Here is a 16,349-nt window from a genome sequence, read left to right on the forward strand (position 1 = left end):
CAATGTCCTGGGGCTGAGATGATTGGCCTTCAACAACCACTACCATCCTCCTTTGTGCTAGGTATGACTCCAGCCACTGGAGAGTTTAATTTGTGATGTTCATTTCAGAAAAGATTGTTGCAGAACCTGCTCCACATTTTGCTTTGTGTTTCAGTAAAAACACCTTGAAGAGCTGTGACCTGATGCCATTGAAATAGTGCGTGCATTTTTCCATTTACTTATGTGAAGGTTTTGCAAGGTAAATCGAATCTTGCCCGAACTTATGCATACAGTTAAGACCAATTCAAGAAAAAAAAATATTTAAATTTTAAACCAATATGATAAAGTCCCTTATAATGTTCGGAGATACAGCGGAGCCTTATACATGCAAAGCATGCTACCCAAAATTGAACTACAGTCCCAGCAAGAAAATCAATCTATTTATACAAATAACCATGATTTCTCCCAGTGAACGTGTGTTTTCACGATATTCAGTGCCAGCTTCAGTTCACCAGCAACCGTTTCCTTTCCCAATGTCAGCGAATGAGCCCTGGGCCCAAAATATTGACAATATTCCCATGATCCTTTATTTTTTCTGCTTCTCTCACAGAGACTCGCAACTCTTCATGTTGTCCCAGCCTTGAAAATGCGAGACACAGTGTCCAGGCTGAGATTTGGAATTTGATTCGGAAAGCGAGCTGAAAGAATGACACGGCGTTAACCAGGAACAAGAGCGGACTGCTCGCTCGACATTAACACCGTAACACATTGCGGTCGGCTTTTGGCGTCATTCTGCTATAGGCTGAGCTAAACTGCTTATGGAGCATGAGTTGAAGTCCGGCTATGAAGCTATTTAAAGATTCTGCAGCTATATTGCTGCGGGGCCTGGACTTACAGACAAATATAAAACGCACCATTTGTTTTTCTGTGGATAAAGTGACTGAACACCTTGAAAATTTTCAGTTGGTCAGAGAGAGCCAACATGGATTGCAAAGGGAGGTCACGCCTGACGAATCTGAATACATTTTTTTGAAGAGGTGACTTAAGTAGTGGACAAGGGAATGCCTATGGATGTTGTTTATATTGACTTCCGGAAAGCATTTGATAAAGTCCCTTATAAGATGCTGTTGGTTAAAGTTGAAGCTCATGGAATTGATGGCAAATTATTGATATGGTTAGGAAATTGGCTGAGCGAGAGATGACAGAGGGTAAGGATAATGGGGAGGTACTCAAATTGGCAGGATGTGACTAGTGTTGTCCCACAGGGATCTGTGTTGGGGCCTCAACTATTCACTGTATTTGTTAAGGACATAGATAATGGGATAGAGAGTTTGCTGGTGTCACAAAGGTTGGCAGCACTGTAGGCAGTGTAGATAGAAGCATAACATTATAGAGGTATTAATAGATTACGTTAATGGGCAAAATTGTGGCAAATGGATTTCAACGTGGGCAAGTGTGAGCTCATCTACTTTGGACCTAAAATGGATACATTAGAGTACTTTCTCAATGGTGAAAAGCTCGAAACAGTGTAGATCCAAAGAAACTTAGAGGTCCATGTACATAGATCATTAAAATGTCATGGTCAGGTAAAGAAAATAAGCAAAAAGGCTAATGGAATACTGGCCTTTATATCTAGAGGACTAAAATTCAAGGGGTAGAAGTTATGCTACAATTATATAAAGCTCTGGTTAGACCACACCTGGAATACTGTGTTGAGTTCTGGGCACCGCACTTTAGGAAGGATATAATTGATCACAATATGATGGAATTTCACCTTGAGCTTGTAAGTAACGTACTTAAGTCATAAACTAGAGTTTTAAACTTAAATAAAGCTAATTAAATAGGTATGAGGGGCGCGTTGTCAAAGGTAGACTATTAAACTGAAGGGTTTAACAGTTGAAAAGCAACGGCAAACATTTAAAGAAATATTTCAATATTCTCAATAAGTCCATCGATATTTCCATCGAGAAATAAAAACTCCATGGAAAAGTGATCCGCCCGTGGCTAACTAAAGAAGTTAAGGATAGTATTAGATTGAAAGAGGCCTATAATGTTGCCAAGAAGAGTAATGCGCCTAGGGATTGGGAGAGTTTTAGAAACTAACAAAGGACGATCAAAAATTGATAAAAAGGGAGAAAATAGAATATAGAAAAAAAACTAGCAAGCAATATAAAAACGATTGTAAGAGCTTCTACAAGTATGTAAAAAGGAAGAGAGCAGGAAAAGTAAACGTTGGTTTGTTAGAGGCTGAGACAGGAGAAATTATTATAGGGAATCAGGAAATGGCAGATGCGTTAAACAAATATTTTGTCTGTGTCTTCACAGTAAAGACACAAAAAGCACACCAGAAATAGTGGGGAACTGAGGGGTAAATATGAGTGAGGAAATTAAAACAATTAATATCAGTAGAGAAAAATACTGGAAAAAACTAATGGGTCTAATAACCGACATCCCCTGGATCTGATGCACTACATCCTAGGGTTCTAAAAGAGGTGACTGCAGCGATATTGGGTGTATTGGTTATGATCTTCCAAAATTCTCTAGCTTCTGGATCGGTTCCAGTGGACTGGAAGATAACAAATGTTACCCGTCCATTCAAGAAGGGAGGGAGAGAGAAAACAGGGAACCACAGGCCAGTTAGCCGGACATCGGTTGTCGGGAAAATGCTGGAATACATTATTAAGGACGTGGTAACAGGGCACTTAAAAAAGCATAATGTGATTATGGAGAGTCAACATGGTTTTATGAAAGGGAAATCGTATTTCGCAAAATTGTTATAGTTTTTTGAGGAAGTAACTAATAGGGTAGATAAAGGGGAACCAGTGGATGTCGCATTTTTGGATTTTCAAAAGGCATTCGATAATGTGCCTCATACAAGTTTGTTACATAAGGTAAGGACTCATGGTGTAAGGGGTAATATATTATCATGGATAGGGGATTAGTTAACAGACAGAAAACAGAAAGAAGGGATAAATTGGTCATTCTCAGGTTGGCAGGCTATAACTAGTGGGATGTAACAAGGATCGGTATTTGTGCCTCAGCTATTTACAATCTATATTAATGATTTAGATGAAGGGACAGAGAATAATGTATTCAAGTTTGCTGACGATACAAAGCTAGGTGGGAAACTAAATGTGAGGAAGACACAAAGAGTCTGCAAAGGGGTATAGACAGGTTAAGTGAATGGGCAATAAGGTGGCAGATGGAGTATAATGTGGGGAAATGTGAGGTTATTCACATTGGTAGGAAGAAAATAAAAACAGTATTTTTTTTAAATGGTGAGAAACTATTAAATGTTGGTGTTCAGAGAGATTTGAGGGTGTATAAGAAACACAAAAAAAATTATGAGGGTACAGCAGGCAACTAGGAAAGCAAATGGCATGATGACCTTTATTGCAAGGGGGTTGGAGTACAAGAATACGGAAGTCTTACTACAGTTTTACAGTGCTTGACCTGAAGCAGTAGGTACAGTTTTGGGTTCCTTATCTAAGGAAGGATAAAATTACTTTGTAGGCGGTTCAACAAAGGTTCACAAGATTAATCCCTTGGATGTGAGGGTTGTCCTGTGAAGAGAGGTTGAGTAGAATGGGCCCATATGCTATGGAATTTAGAAGAATGAGAGAAGATCTCATTGAACAAGTGTAACTTGCTGAGATAGTCGGTAGGAATGGGGGGAAAAAACAAGGTGTGATGTCACAGGACAACAGGTAGGTGATTGGCTGGTAAGTTTTACAGCTTTTCTTTTCCCTTTGAGTTAGGGAAGTGGGTGAAATTAAATTAAAAGTTGGGAGCGTAAAATTGTTGTTATTTTATTAAATTTAATAACTTGAACTAGTTTATTAATTGGACTAATAAAACTAACTAAACAGGGGAAGGAGCTGTTTGGCTGGTAGCTGATGAGCGTTTCTTCTTCTGTTGAATGCTTTTTAAGGCTTAATTTATTTTTGATAAGGTTAGTAAACAATCTAATAAATCGAGGCATGGCAGGGCAGCTCAGACCCGTCGAATGCACGACCTGTGCCATATGGGGACTCCAGGATGCTTTCCGTGTCTGGACAAACAAAGGTGCAGGAAGTGTCGTCAGCTGGTGGAGTTCGAGCTCCAGATTTCGGAGCTTGAGCAGCAGCTGGCAGCACTGCAGTGTATCCGTGAGACTGAGAACTACATGGACAGCACGTTTCAGGAGGTGGTCACCCCGCAGCAGAGACAGACTGGGTGACCACCGACAGACAAGGAGGACCAGGCAGATAGTACAGGAGACCCCTGAGTGCATCTCACTCTCTAACCAGTATTCAATTTTCTGCAGAGTGCAGCCAGAGTCAAGTCCACACACTATGGGTGGCTAGCTGTATCGGAGCGAGGGAGGGGGTTGGCGGTATAAGAGAAAGTTCAGGAAGCAACAGTGTAAGGGGACTCTATAGTTAGGTGAGCAGACAGGGGTTTCTGCAGCAGGGACATGATTCCAGGATGTTATGTTGCCTAATTGGTGCCAGAGTCAAGGATGTCACTGAGTGGCTGCAGAACATTTTGGGAGGGAGGGTGAACAGGAAGAGGTCGTGGTCCATATTGGTACAAACGACATAGGTAGAAAGACGGATGAGGTCCTGCAGGCAGATTTTAAGGAGTTAGGAAAGAGATTAAGAAGCAGGAGCTCAAAAGATAGTAATCTCCGGATTACGCCCGATGCCACGCGCTAGTGAGTATAGAAATAGGAGGATAAAGCAGTTGAATCCATGCCTGGAGAGATGGTGCAGCAGGGAGGTCTTTAGATTCCTGCGGCATTGGGGCTAGTTCTCGAGAAGTTGGGACCTGTAATGGCCGGACGGGTTGCACCTCAACAGAGCTGGGTCCAATGTCCTTGTGGGGAATTTCGCTAGTGATTTGGCGGTGGTGGGGTTAAACTAATTTCGCATGCGGCTGGGCACCAGAATGTAGCAATGGAAAGAAGAAACAAGGGGCACAAAGGATCGGCGGCGGCGGGGTGGGGGGGGGGGGGGCGTTGGTAAGATAGCACTAATGTTTGTAATAGTACAGTATTCAACGTGGTTCAAGAAGGCGGCTCAAGGATGGGCAATAAATGCTGGCCTTGCCAGCGGCGCCCTCATCCCATGAACGAATAAAGAAAAGGTGGGATCAGACTAAGAGAGAGTAAAATAAAGTCTAAGACTGGTTTACAGTGCATGTGTGTAAACGCACAAAGCATGGTAAACAAGGTTGGTGAGCTGCAGGCGCAAATAGCCACGTGGGACTACGATGTCGTGGTGATAATGGAGACCTGCCTCAAAAACGGGCAGGATTGGGTACTAAATATTCCTGGATACAAAGTGTTCAGGAAAGATAGGGAAGGAAAGAAAGGAGATGGCGTGGCACTATTGATTAAGGGGAATTTTGCAGCAATGGAGAGAGAGGATGGCCTGAAGGGGTTGAGGCCCCAATCTATTTGTTTAGAGTTAAGAAATAAAAGAGGTGCCATTACACTACTGGGTGTATTCTATAGGCAACCAACCAGTTGAAAGGATGTAAAGGAGCAAACTTGCAGGGAAATTCCAAAGAGATGCAAAAGCTATAGAGTAGTGATAACTGGAGACTTCAACTATCCTAATATAGACTGGGATAACAATAATAATATAAGGGGCATAGAGGAGGAGGATTGTTTGAAATGTGTTCAGGATAACTTTCTCAACCAGTATGTTTCCTGCCCAACGAGGAAGGAGGCATTGCTGGAATTGGTTTCCTGGGAATGAGGTGGACCAAGTGGAGCAAGTTTCAGTAGGAGAGCATTTAGGGAGCAGCGATCATAGAATCATTATGTTTAGAATAGCTACGAAAATGACATGGACCAATCTAATGTAAAAATATTCAAATGGAGGAGGGCCAATTTCAATGAGATGACAACAGATCTGGCCTGGGTACATTGGAATCAAAGATTGGCAGGCAAAACTGTAATTGAACAATAGCAGCCTTTAAGGAGGAGATGGTTCGAGGACAGTATAGGCAAATACCCACAAGTCAAATAGGTTGGGCAACTAGGGCCAGAGCTCCTTGGACAAGAAAAGAGATAGTGAGTAAGATTAAATGGAAAAAAGGTGCATATGACAGATGTAAGGTTGATAACACAAGTGAGAACCAGGCAGAATATAGAAAGTTCAGAGGGGAAGTGAAAAAGGAAATGAGGGGCAAAGAGAGAATATGAGAATAGACTGGCGCCCAACATAAAAGTGAATCCAAAAGTCTTCTACAAGCATGTAAAGAGTAAACGGGTAGTAAGAGGAGGGGTGGGGCCGATAAGGGATCATAAAGGTGAAATACACATGGAGGTAGAGAGGATGGCTGAGGTAATAAATGAATACTTTGCATCTGTCTTTACCAAGGAAGAAGGTGCTGCCACAGTCTCAGTAAAGGAAGATATAGTTGAGATAATGGATGGGCAAAGCATTGATAAACAAGAGGTACTTGAAAGGCTAGCTGTATTTAAAGTAGATAAGTCACCTGGTCCGGATGGGATGCATCCTTGGTTGCTGAGGGAATTAAGTGTGGAAATTGCAGAGGTACTGACCATAATCTTCCAAAAATCCTTAGATACGAGTGGTGCCAGAGGACTAGAAAATTGCAAATATTACACAATTGTTCAAAAAAGGGTGTAAGGACAAACTGAGCAATTAGAGGCCAGTCACTTTAATCCTCGATGGTGGGGAAACTTTTAGAAATGTTAATTCTGTCCCAAATTATCGGTCACTTGGACGAGGATGGATTAATTCGGGAAAGCGAGCACGGATTTGTTAAAGATAAATCATGATTAACTAAGCTGATAGAGTTTTTTGATGAGGTAACAGAGAGGGTAGATGAGGGCAATGCAGTTGATGTGGTGTATATGGACTTTCAAAAGGTGTTTGATAGAGTGCCACAAGGTAGGCTTATCATCAAGATTGTGGTCCATGGAATAAAGGGGGCAGCAGCAAAATGGATACAGAATTGGCTAAGGGACAGGAAACAGAGAATACTGGTGAACGGTTTCGGACTGGGGGAAGGTGTACAGTGGTGTCCTTCAGGGATTAATGCTGGGAACACTGCTTTTTTTATATATATTGATGATTTGGACTTGGGCATAACTTCAAAATTTGCAGATGACACAAAACCTGGAAGGGTAGTGAACAGTGCGTTGGCAAGTGATAGACTTCAAGAGGATATAGACAGGCTGGTGGCATGGGAGGACACGTGGCAGATGAAAATTAACAAAGAAAAATGAAACAATACTTTTCGGTAGGAAGAACAAAGAGAGGCAATATAAACTAAAGGTCACAACTCTAAATGGGGTACAGGAACAGAGAGACCTCTTTGTTTATGTGCACAAATCGTTGAAGGTGGCAGGGCAGGTTGAGAAAGTGATTAAAAAAGCATAAGGGATCCTGGGCTTTATAAACAAAGGCATAGAATACAAAGGCAAGGAAGTCATGATGAACCTTTATAAAACATTGATTCGGCCACGACTGAAGTATTGTGTCCAGTTCTGGGCATCACACTTTAGGAAAGATGTGAAGGCCTTACAAAGGGTGCAGAAGAGAATTACTGGAGTGATTCCAGGGTTTAGGGACATTAGTTACGTGGATAGACTGGAGAAGCTGTGGTTGTTCTCCTTGGAACAAAAACGTTGTGAGGAGATTTGATGGAGGTGTTCAAAATCATGAAGAGTCTAGACAGAGTAGATAGAGAGAAACTGTTCCCAGTGGCGGAATAGTCAAGGATGATTGGCAAAAGAATCAAAGGTGACATGAGAAAAAACTTTTTTACACGGGTTAGGATCTGGAATGCATTGCCTGAGGGGCTGGTGGAGGCAGATTCGATGATGGCTTTCAAAAGGGAACTGGATAAGTATTTGAAAGGAAAAAATGCAGGGCTACGGGGAAAGCGCACTGGAGCGGGTCTAGCTGGATAGCACTTGCATAGAGCTGGCACAGAATCGACGGGCCAAATTGCCTCCTTCTGTGCTGCAACCTTTTTATGATTCTATGATTCTATTATTCTATTGAAACATATAAGATTACGAGGGGGCTTGACAGGGTATTTGCTGAGAGACTGTTTGCCTGGCTAAAGAACCAGGGGGCGTATTCTCAGGATAAGGGGTCAGCCATTCAAAACTGAGAAGGGGAGACATTTCTTTACACAGAGGGTTTCGAATCTTTGGAATTCTCTACCCCAGAGGGCTGTGGATGCTGCATCATTCAATGTATTCAAGGTTGAGATGGATAGATGTTTGGACTCTAGGGGAATCATGGGATACGGGGATCGGGCAGAAAATGGAGATGACGTCGAAGATCAGCCATTATCTGATTGAATGCCGGAATATGCTCGAGGGGCCATGTGGCCTACTCCTGCTCCTATTTCTTAAGTTCTTATGTTCTGATAATGGCCTTGGAAGGAGTGCGGTGTAGATTTACTGGAATAATACCTGGACCCAAGGGTTAAATTACGAGGAGAGATTACACAAATTAGGATTGTATTCCCTGGAATTTAGAAATTTAAGCGGTGATTTGATCGAAGTTTTCAAGATATTAAGAGGAACGGAGAGGGTAGATAGAGAGAAACTATTTCCGTTGGTTAGGGTGTCTAGTACCAGAGGACATAGCCTAAAAAATAGAGCCAGGACTTTCAGGGGTTATTTAGGAAACACGGGAAGGATGGTAGAAGTTAGGAATTCTCTTCCACAAATGGCAGTTGATGCTAACTCAATTTTTAATTTTAAATCGGGTATGAAGAGACTTTTGTGAACCAAAGGTATTAAGGGATATGGGCGAAGGCAGATATATGGAGCTAGGGCACAGATCAGCCATGATCTCATTGAATGTCAGAACAGGCTCGAGGAGCAAGAAATGGCCTGCTCCTGAGTTCCAATAACTTCCCTGCAAAATTGCTTGGATATAGTATGGATTGAATTCAGAACCTCGTATTTACCATGCATAAGCTCTACCACTGAGCTACAGTCCCGACAGTGCCACGCCGCTACTTTCCAGTAAAGGTGGAAAAAGTTTCCATAGGAACTTTCAAATGAGAGGGTTATGAGGAAAAAGCCGAGGTATGGGACTAAATTGTCACAAGCACGACGGGCCGAATGGCCTCCTTCTGTGCTGTAAAATGTTATGATTCTATGATTCTCTAGTCTCTCCACATAACTGAAGTCCCTCATCCCTGGTCCCATTCCAGCAAGTCTGCCCTTCACCGTCTCTGCTCTAAGGAGAACAATTCCAGCTTCTCTGGTGTCTCCACATAACTGAAGTTCCTCATCTCTGGCAACATTCGGTAACCTCTGCCCATTGATCAGTGAGCAGCACTCTCTCCTTCTGAGTCAGAAGATTGTGCGTTCATGTCCCCACTCCAGAGATTGAGCATAAAATGTAGGTACTCACTCCCAGTGCAGTACTGAAGGAGCGCTGCACTGTCTGAGGTACCTTCTTTCAGGTGAGATGTTAAATTGAGGTCCCGTCTATCCTCTCAGATGGACATAAATGATCCCATGACACCATTTCATAGAAGAACAGCGTAGTTCTTCCTGATGTCTTGGCCAATATTTATCTCTCAACAAAAAACACAAAAACATATTAGGAACTTATTGTGCACAAATTGGCTGTCGCGTTTCCTTCATTGGAACATTAACGACATTTAAAAAGTAATCCATTGGCCATGAAGCAGATTGGGACCTCCTAAGTTCATAAAAGGCGCTATATAAATGCAATTTCTTCCCTATTTTGTATTTGAAGGCTAGTCATTATTGTAATGAAAGACATTGAGGCAGTCAATTTGCACACAGCAAGCTCTCAAAAGCAACAATGGGATCATGTTTTAGTGGTGTTAGTTCAGGCGTAAATATCGGCCAGGACACGGGGAAGAACTCCACTGCTCATCTTCGAAATACAGTTATGCACTGGGTGCGTCGGCTTAGATAATGGGCTGAAGCCTCTGGAGTGGGGCATTAACCCACCACCTTCTGAATCAGATGCGATTCACTGACACTCTATCGCTGGATTTCATTATGATGATTATTATTAAGAGAGAGATTAAATTGATCACTTTTTTTATTTTCTACCTCGCCTGTTCTTGAGTTACAAGAGATCCTTTTTCTTCCCTCTTGAAAGACCCAGAATAAATGCAATGTTTCCTCCACCTTAGACACATGGAACAGTGCAGCCAAATCCTTCTCACACACAGTTGGTACATTATCACCCAAAAGGCACAGAGTCTCAGGCAGGTCAAGAGTTCCAAAGTCTCAGGCAGCAGAACTAGTCAGTCCCACACTGATCCCAAGTTCCAGAAACACTCTTTCAATTCAACAAACAAGGAGGCGAAGCAGACGTTGTTTCCATTTCACCCCAACTCAGTATCGCTAACAGATCGATGCATAAATCCCAATCCAAAATCAAACCCACTATCCGATTGAAAGGCGCTGTGCCAATCTCACAAAAGTGCAGCCTTAGCTACATTTTAAATATCAGACAGAAGTAACACACGGTATGGGATTAAATGATACATAATAAATCCAATGATGCACCCAAGATTCATACTAAATACCAGCCAACAACTCACGCACATTATGAATATAAAAGTTGCAGTAAACATTCCAATAGTGTATCCTGAGACACAAATTATATACAAGTCCAAAACTCACGAATCGTATCTGATTGAGAGATGCTGAAAGAAATTGTATTCTGAGAAACAGATTAGATACTTCCTGATCACTCACCCATATTATGAAACATATGAACAAACCCAGTAGCAATTCCAGGGCTAGACAGACTGGATATAGGGAGGATGTTTCCCCTGGCTGGCGGAGGGGGGAGGGGGGAGGGGGCAGTCCAGAACGAGGGGTCACAGTCTCAGGATACGAGGGGATGAGGAGAAATTTCTCCACACAAAGGGTGGTGAACCTGTGAAATTCGCTACCACAGAAGGCTGTGGAGGCCAACTCACTGAATATATTTAAGAAGGAGATAGATAGATTGCTGGACACAGAAGGCATCACGAGGTATGAGGAGAGAGCAGGAATATGGCATTGAAATAAAGGTTCAGCCATGATCATATTGAATGGCGGAGCAGACTTGAAGGGCCGAATGGCCTATTCCTGCTCCTATTTTCTGTGTTTCTATGTTTCATTAGTGCGGACTGAACTATACGTTACACACCAATGCAAAAATCTCATACAGTGTTAGTCTGAGATACAGTATAAATTCTATTTGTGTTCACCATGGTACAGATTTAATACTCGCCCAAAAGTCACACGGATTGTCTCGTTAAACTCAACAGCCAGACATTCTGAAATTATCCATATTTATAAATTAATTACTAGGCACAAAACTATTTATACATTAATACAGTAAAGATAGAGCTTCAAGTACCATACTGTAAACTGAGATGCAAATTAAATAGATACATAATGAATCCAGATTTGTGCACTGTTCCAGAGATTGACAGATACAGAATGAATCCCACATTCACACACAGTACCAGAGATTGACAGATGCAGAATGAATCCCACACTCACAACAGTACCAGTGACGACAGATTAAGAATGAATCCCACACTTACATGCAGTACCCGAGATGGATTTAAAATGAAGTTAGATAAGGACAGGAGGGAGAAAGGATTGGAAGGAAGTAATGATAGGGTGAGATGAATTCAGGTCGGAGGAGACTCGTATAGAGCCCAGAATTGAAAACAGTACGTTAAATGGGGTCTAACCAGAGCTCTCTATAACTATGACATAACATCAACTCCTTTTTATTCCAGTTCCCTGGAGATAAAGATCAAAATGCCATTACCATTTTAACTACTTTTTTTTGTACCTATCCACTAGCTTTTACTGATTTCTGTACTTAGACCCCTAAATATGTCTGCTACTCCACAATTCCTAGCTTCTCGCCATTTGGACAATACTCTGATTTGTATTTTTAGGTCCAAAGTGGATGATCTCACACCTCCACATATTGAACTTCATCTGCCACAGTTTTGTCCACTCACTTAATCTATCAATATCCCCTTGCAACGTTCTGCTCCCATCTCCACTATTTACTGTACCACCTAACTTAGTGTCGTCAGCAAACCTGGCTCTTTATTCATTGTATAGGAAAAAAATGAACTTTGAAAGCATTTTCTATAAATTATATCCGTTTATGTTTTGGAAACAAAATCTAACTGAACAGCATCAAATTGGATTTCAAACTTCGATGCTGAAGGAAGTGGATTAGATTTGCGATGACCGGGAATCGAACCCGGGTCAACTGCTTGGAAGGCAGCTATGCTCACCACTATACCACCATCGCTCACCATAGAAAAGACGTAGAGTGTTTCTGTGAGGTTGGGGACTGACCCCCCCTCCCCTCCCCCTCACTTTGGGTGACTGTGACTTTGTCGCAGACAATAAAATAGTTCCAAAACCACAGAGCCTGAAAAGTCACAGCAGGCTGTTGGATTCTCTATTTTATTTAAGCTGGTTTCTCACGAATCCTTTCTCCCTCTGTTGCAGTTCCTGTTTCCGCCCAGTAGATGTCGCCAACCCTCAATCAATGGAAATTACACAACAGCCTGTAATTCTTCACCTTGTATCGGACTGAAGAGATAGTCCAGAACTACAATACTTGGAGAGATAGTCCAGAACTACAATACTTGGAGAGATAGTCCAGAACTACAATACTTGGAGAGATAGTCCAGAACTACAATACTTGGAGAGATAGTCCAGAACTACAATACTTGGAGAGATAGTCCAGAACTACAATACTTGGAGAGATAGTCCAGAACTACAATACTTGGAGAGATAGTCCAGAACTACAATACTTGGAGAGGTAGTCCAGAACTACAATACTTGGAGAGATAGTCCAGAACTACAATACTTGGAGAGATAGTCCAGAACTACAATACTTGGAGAGATAGTCCAGAACTACAATACTTGGAGAGATAGTCCAGAACTACAATACTTGGAGAGGTAGTCCAGAACTACAATACTTGGAGAGATAGTCCAGAACTACAATACTTGGAGAGATAGTCCAGAACTACAATACTTGGAGAGGTAGTCCAGAACTACAATACTTGGAGAGATAGTCCAGAACTACAATACTTGGAGAGATAGTCCAGAACTACAATACTTGGAGAGGTAGTCCAGAACTACAATACTTGACCAGCTGTAAGTACATGTTGCCATTAAATAAAATCAAATAATTACATTAAATCATTAGGGAGACCTGACCACCAGCTGGGAACGAATGGCAGCTTAATATTCAAGTCTATAAGATCTTTAGAAAGGAAAGGGAAACAGAGAAAGGAGGAGGAGTAGCAATTTTGCTAAATCACAATATTACAGCAGTTGAAAGATAGAATATCAGTGAGGGTGAGCGAAAAATCACACGTGCTCCAAATGTATTCCTCCAGAAGGTATAAGTCGGTCGAATTTGGTGAAAAGTCTTCATTCTTTGTGAAAGTGTTTGTGAGATTGTGGAAATGTCTGCAAGAGGAAAAGCCGGCGGTAAAGCTCGGGCTAAGGCCAAGTCTCGCTCATCCCGGGCCGGACTGCAGTTCGCTGTGGGCCGTGTTCACAGGCTCCTGCTAAAGGAGAACTATGCTGAACGTGTGGGTGCCGGAGCCCCGGTCTATCTGGCCGCTGTGCTCGAGTGTCTGTGGACTGAAATCCTCGAGTTGGCCGGCAACGCGACCCGCGAGAACAAGAAGACCCGCATCATCCCCAGACACCTGCAGCTGGCCGTCCTTAACGACGAGGAGCTCAAAAAGCTGCTGGCAGGGGTGACCATCGCTCAGGGCGGGGTGCTGCCGAAAAAAACTGTGAGCTCCAAGAGCACGTAAATCGACCAAGATTTAATCTGATAACACAAAGGACAGGACCAAACTTATTGGATTCTTTGAAGAAGTAACGGAAAGAGTAGACAAGGTTAATGCAGTAGATGTAATATATTTGAATTTTCAGAAGGCCTTCGATAAGATGCCGCAGTGAAGTCATATGGCTAAGTTCAGAGCATGTGGAGTCAGTGGACAGGTAGCAGAAGGCGGCTCACCACCACCTTCTCAAGGGCAATTAGGGATGGGCAATAAATGCCGGCCTCGCCAGCGACGCCCACATCCCATGAACGAATAATTAAAAAAGAATGTATAGCACGCTGGCTGCAAAACAGAAAACGGAGAATAGCGGTTAAGGGGAGCTACACGTGGGAAATGGTGTAACAGAGGGTTCAGCGCTGGGACCATTGTTGTTCACATTTTGCATTAACGATTTGGATTCGGGAATCGGGAGTACAATTTCAAAGTTTGCGGATATCAAATTGGTTTGGGGTTGTGTGGAGGGGGTTAATTAATGCAAAGGAAGAATGCGTCAAAAAGCAAGAGGACATTAATAAACTTGCAGAATGAAGAATAAGGAGATAACATACTGCTTGGATAATAAGAGTCTAAATTGGATAGAGGAGCAAAGGGATCCAGGGGTACAGATACAAAAATTACAAAAGTAGCGGCGCAGGTTAATAGGACCATAAGAAGGGCCATTCACGCACTAAGATTAATTTCTTGACGGATAGAATTGAAAAGCAAAGAAGTTATGTTAAACTTGTATAAAACCTTGGTTAGACCTCACTTGGGGTATTGTGCACAGTTCTGGTCTCCATATTATAGAAATGACGTACAGGCATTGAAGAAGGTGCAAAAAAGATTCACAAGGATGATACCAGAAATGAGAAGATATCCTTATCAGGAAAGGCTGAAGAGACTGGGGTTCTTTTCTCTAGAAAAGAGAAGGCTGAGGGGTGAGCAGACAGAGGTCTCTCAGTTAATGATAGGCTTTGATAGGGTAGACGTAGGGAAAATGTTTCCACTTGTGGGGAGCCCAGAACTACAGGTAATAAATATAAAATAGTCGCTAATAAACCCAATAGGGAATTAAGGAGAAACTTCTTTTCCCAGACAGTGGTAAAAATCTGAAACTCGCTACCACAAGGATTAGTTGAACCAAATAGAACAGGTGCATTTAAGGGGAAGCGAGATAAGCACATGAGGGAGAAAGGAATCGAAGGATATCCTGATAGGGTTAGATGGAGCAGGGAGGGAGGAGGCTCGTGTGGAGCATAGGCCAGTTGGGCTGAATGGCCTTTTTCTGTGCCGTAGTTTCAAGGTAACTCGGTGTAAAGGCTCTTTTCTGAGTCACCCACTGTTTCTGTGAAAGGGCTAGTTACTGTCTGAAGGGAGACGCTGATATCACGCTGTGTTGCTTTGAGCTGCTTTTAGCTCGTTGTAGACGAGGGGGTATTAATGAGACTGGAGTCGGGAAGCGACACAGTCCGATACTTTAAACGGTGACTTTTGGACCCCAGTCCACATATCACCAGATTTCTTGTATTTATTTACACTACCTGCCATGCTGTCAAACGAAAATGACCATGAACTGGGACTTGAGCCGAAAACATCCCCAGTTGCAGTAAGACTCGGCCCGGACATCCCATTCTCTCTGTTTTATTTCAGGCAGTATCCCACCTGCATTTCCAGCACTAGAGAAAGAGAGAATCAGTCTTACACTTCCTTTCAGTGTATTCCTATCATGCTCAACATCAGTACCCTACCTTAATGCACAGCACCAGAGAGAGAGGGAGAGGGAGACAGACACGCGAGAGAGAGAGAGAGACAGAATGAGCGGACAGACACAGTGACAGACAGACATACACAGTATCAGTTGCAGACTGACCTGTAAAGTTTCGTTTTATCCAGAATGATCCCGTTGGGGAGATAAAAGATGCAATCCCATTTCTCACTGATATTGTACCAGAGACAGACACACTATTACTCCCACACTCAGTGACAAAAAACAATGGGCCACATTTACCCTATCGTGCCTGTTGTACTGTCTGCAGTTTTGCTGCTCAGGACCATTCGGTATTACAATCAGTGATCGAGAGTTTCACTCAGATTAAATTAATCTTGGACTGTTGCTGTCAGATATTAAACCAACACGGTCCCAACAAACCGGTCCCACCGACTCACTCTTTCCTCCCATGTTTCTCCAGGATTGGTTTGAGAAATCCCCCCTCCAGTTTCTTCGTTACGCGTAAGTTTTATCAGTGAAGAGTCTAAGAATGAATAGAACCCATTGGCTCATTTCACAGCCGCCCACTTTATCTTTGAAAGGCTCTTTATCATCAAAAGATACCGAGAGAAACAGCAGGGATGGAAACATTTAGTTTAATAGTTAGAGATTGTAAAGTCAGTCTGGATTCCAGCGTTAGGCACTGGTGGAATCCCATCTGTTTTACATTCTGGTGCCTGTCCCTGCTCTGCCTGTGGACCCCATTCCCTTTGACCTTTCCCCCAGCCCCACTTCCTTTGCTCAGACTCTG

General features: G+C 42.6%; 1 protein-coding gene and 1 non-coding gene across 2 annotated transcripts; one reads left to right on the forward strand and one right to left on the reverse strand.

Moving 5' to 3' along the window:
* Positions 1-12,215: 12,215 nt before the first annotated feature.
* trnag-ucc (transfer RNA glycine (anticodon UCC)) lies at positions 12,216-12,287 on the reverse strand. The gene has a single exon. It is a non-coding gene; the product is annotated as a tRNA-Gly (tRNA).
* A 1,171-nt stretch (positions 12,288-13,458) lies between these two features.
* LOC137300320 (histone H2A type 2-B-like) lies at positions 13,459-13,818 on the forward strand. The gene has a single exon (XM_067969409.1). It carries the CDS (start codon positions 13,459-13,461, stop codon positions 13,816-13,818), a length of 360 nt encoding a protein of 119 aa, XP_067825510.1.
* Positions 13,819-16,349: the final 2,531 nt, after the last annotated feature.

This window comes from Heptranchias perlo, chromosome 2, assembly GCF_035084215.1.
Source record: "Heptranchias perlo isolate sHepPer1 chromosome 2, sHepPer1.hap1, whole genome shotgun sequence".
Taxonomy (NCBI): Eukaryota; Metazoa; Chordata; class Chondrichthyes; order Hexanchiformes; family Hexanchidae; genus Heptranchias; species Heptranchias perlo.

Bases quoted from the DNA above. Each gene is read 5' to 3' on its own strand.
- LOC137300320 (XM_067969409.1), top strand. From the start codon at position 13,459: ATGTCTGCAAGAGGAAAAGCCGGCGGTAAAGCTCGGGCTAAGGCCAAG.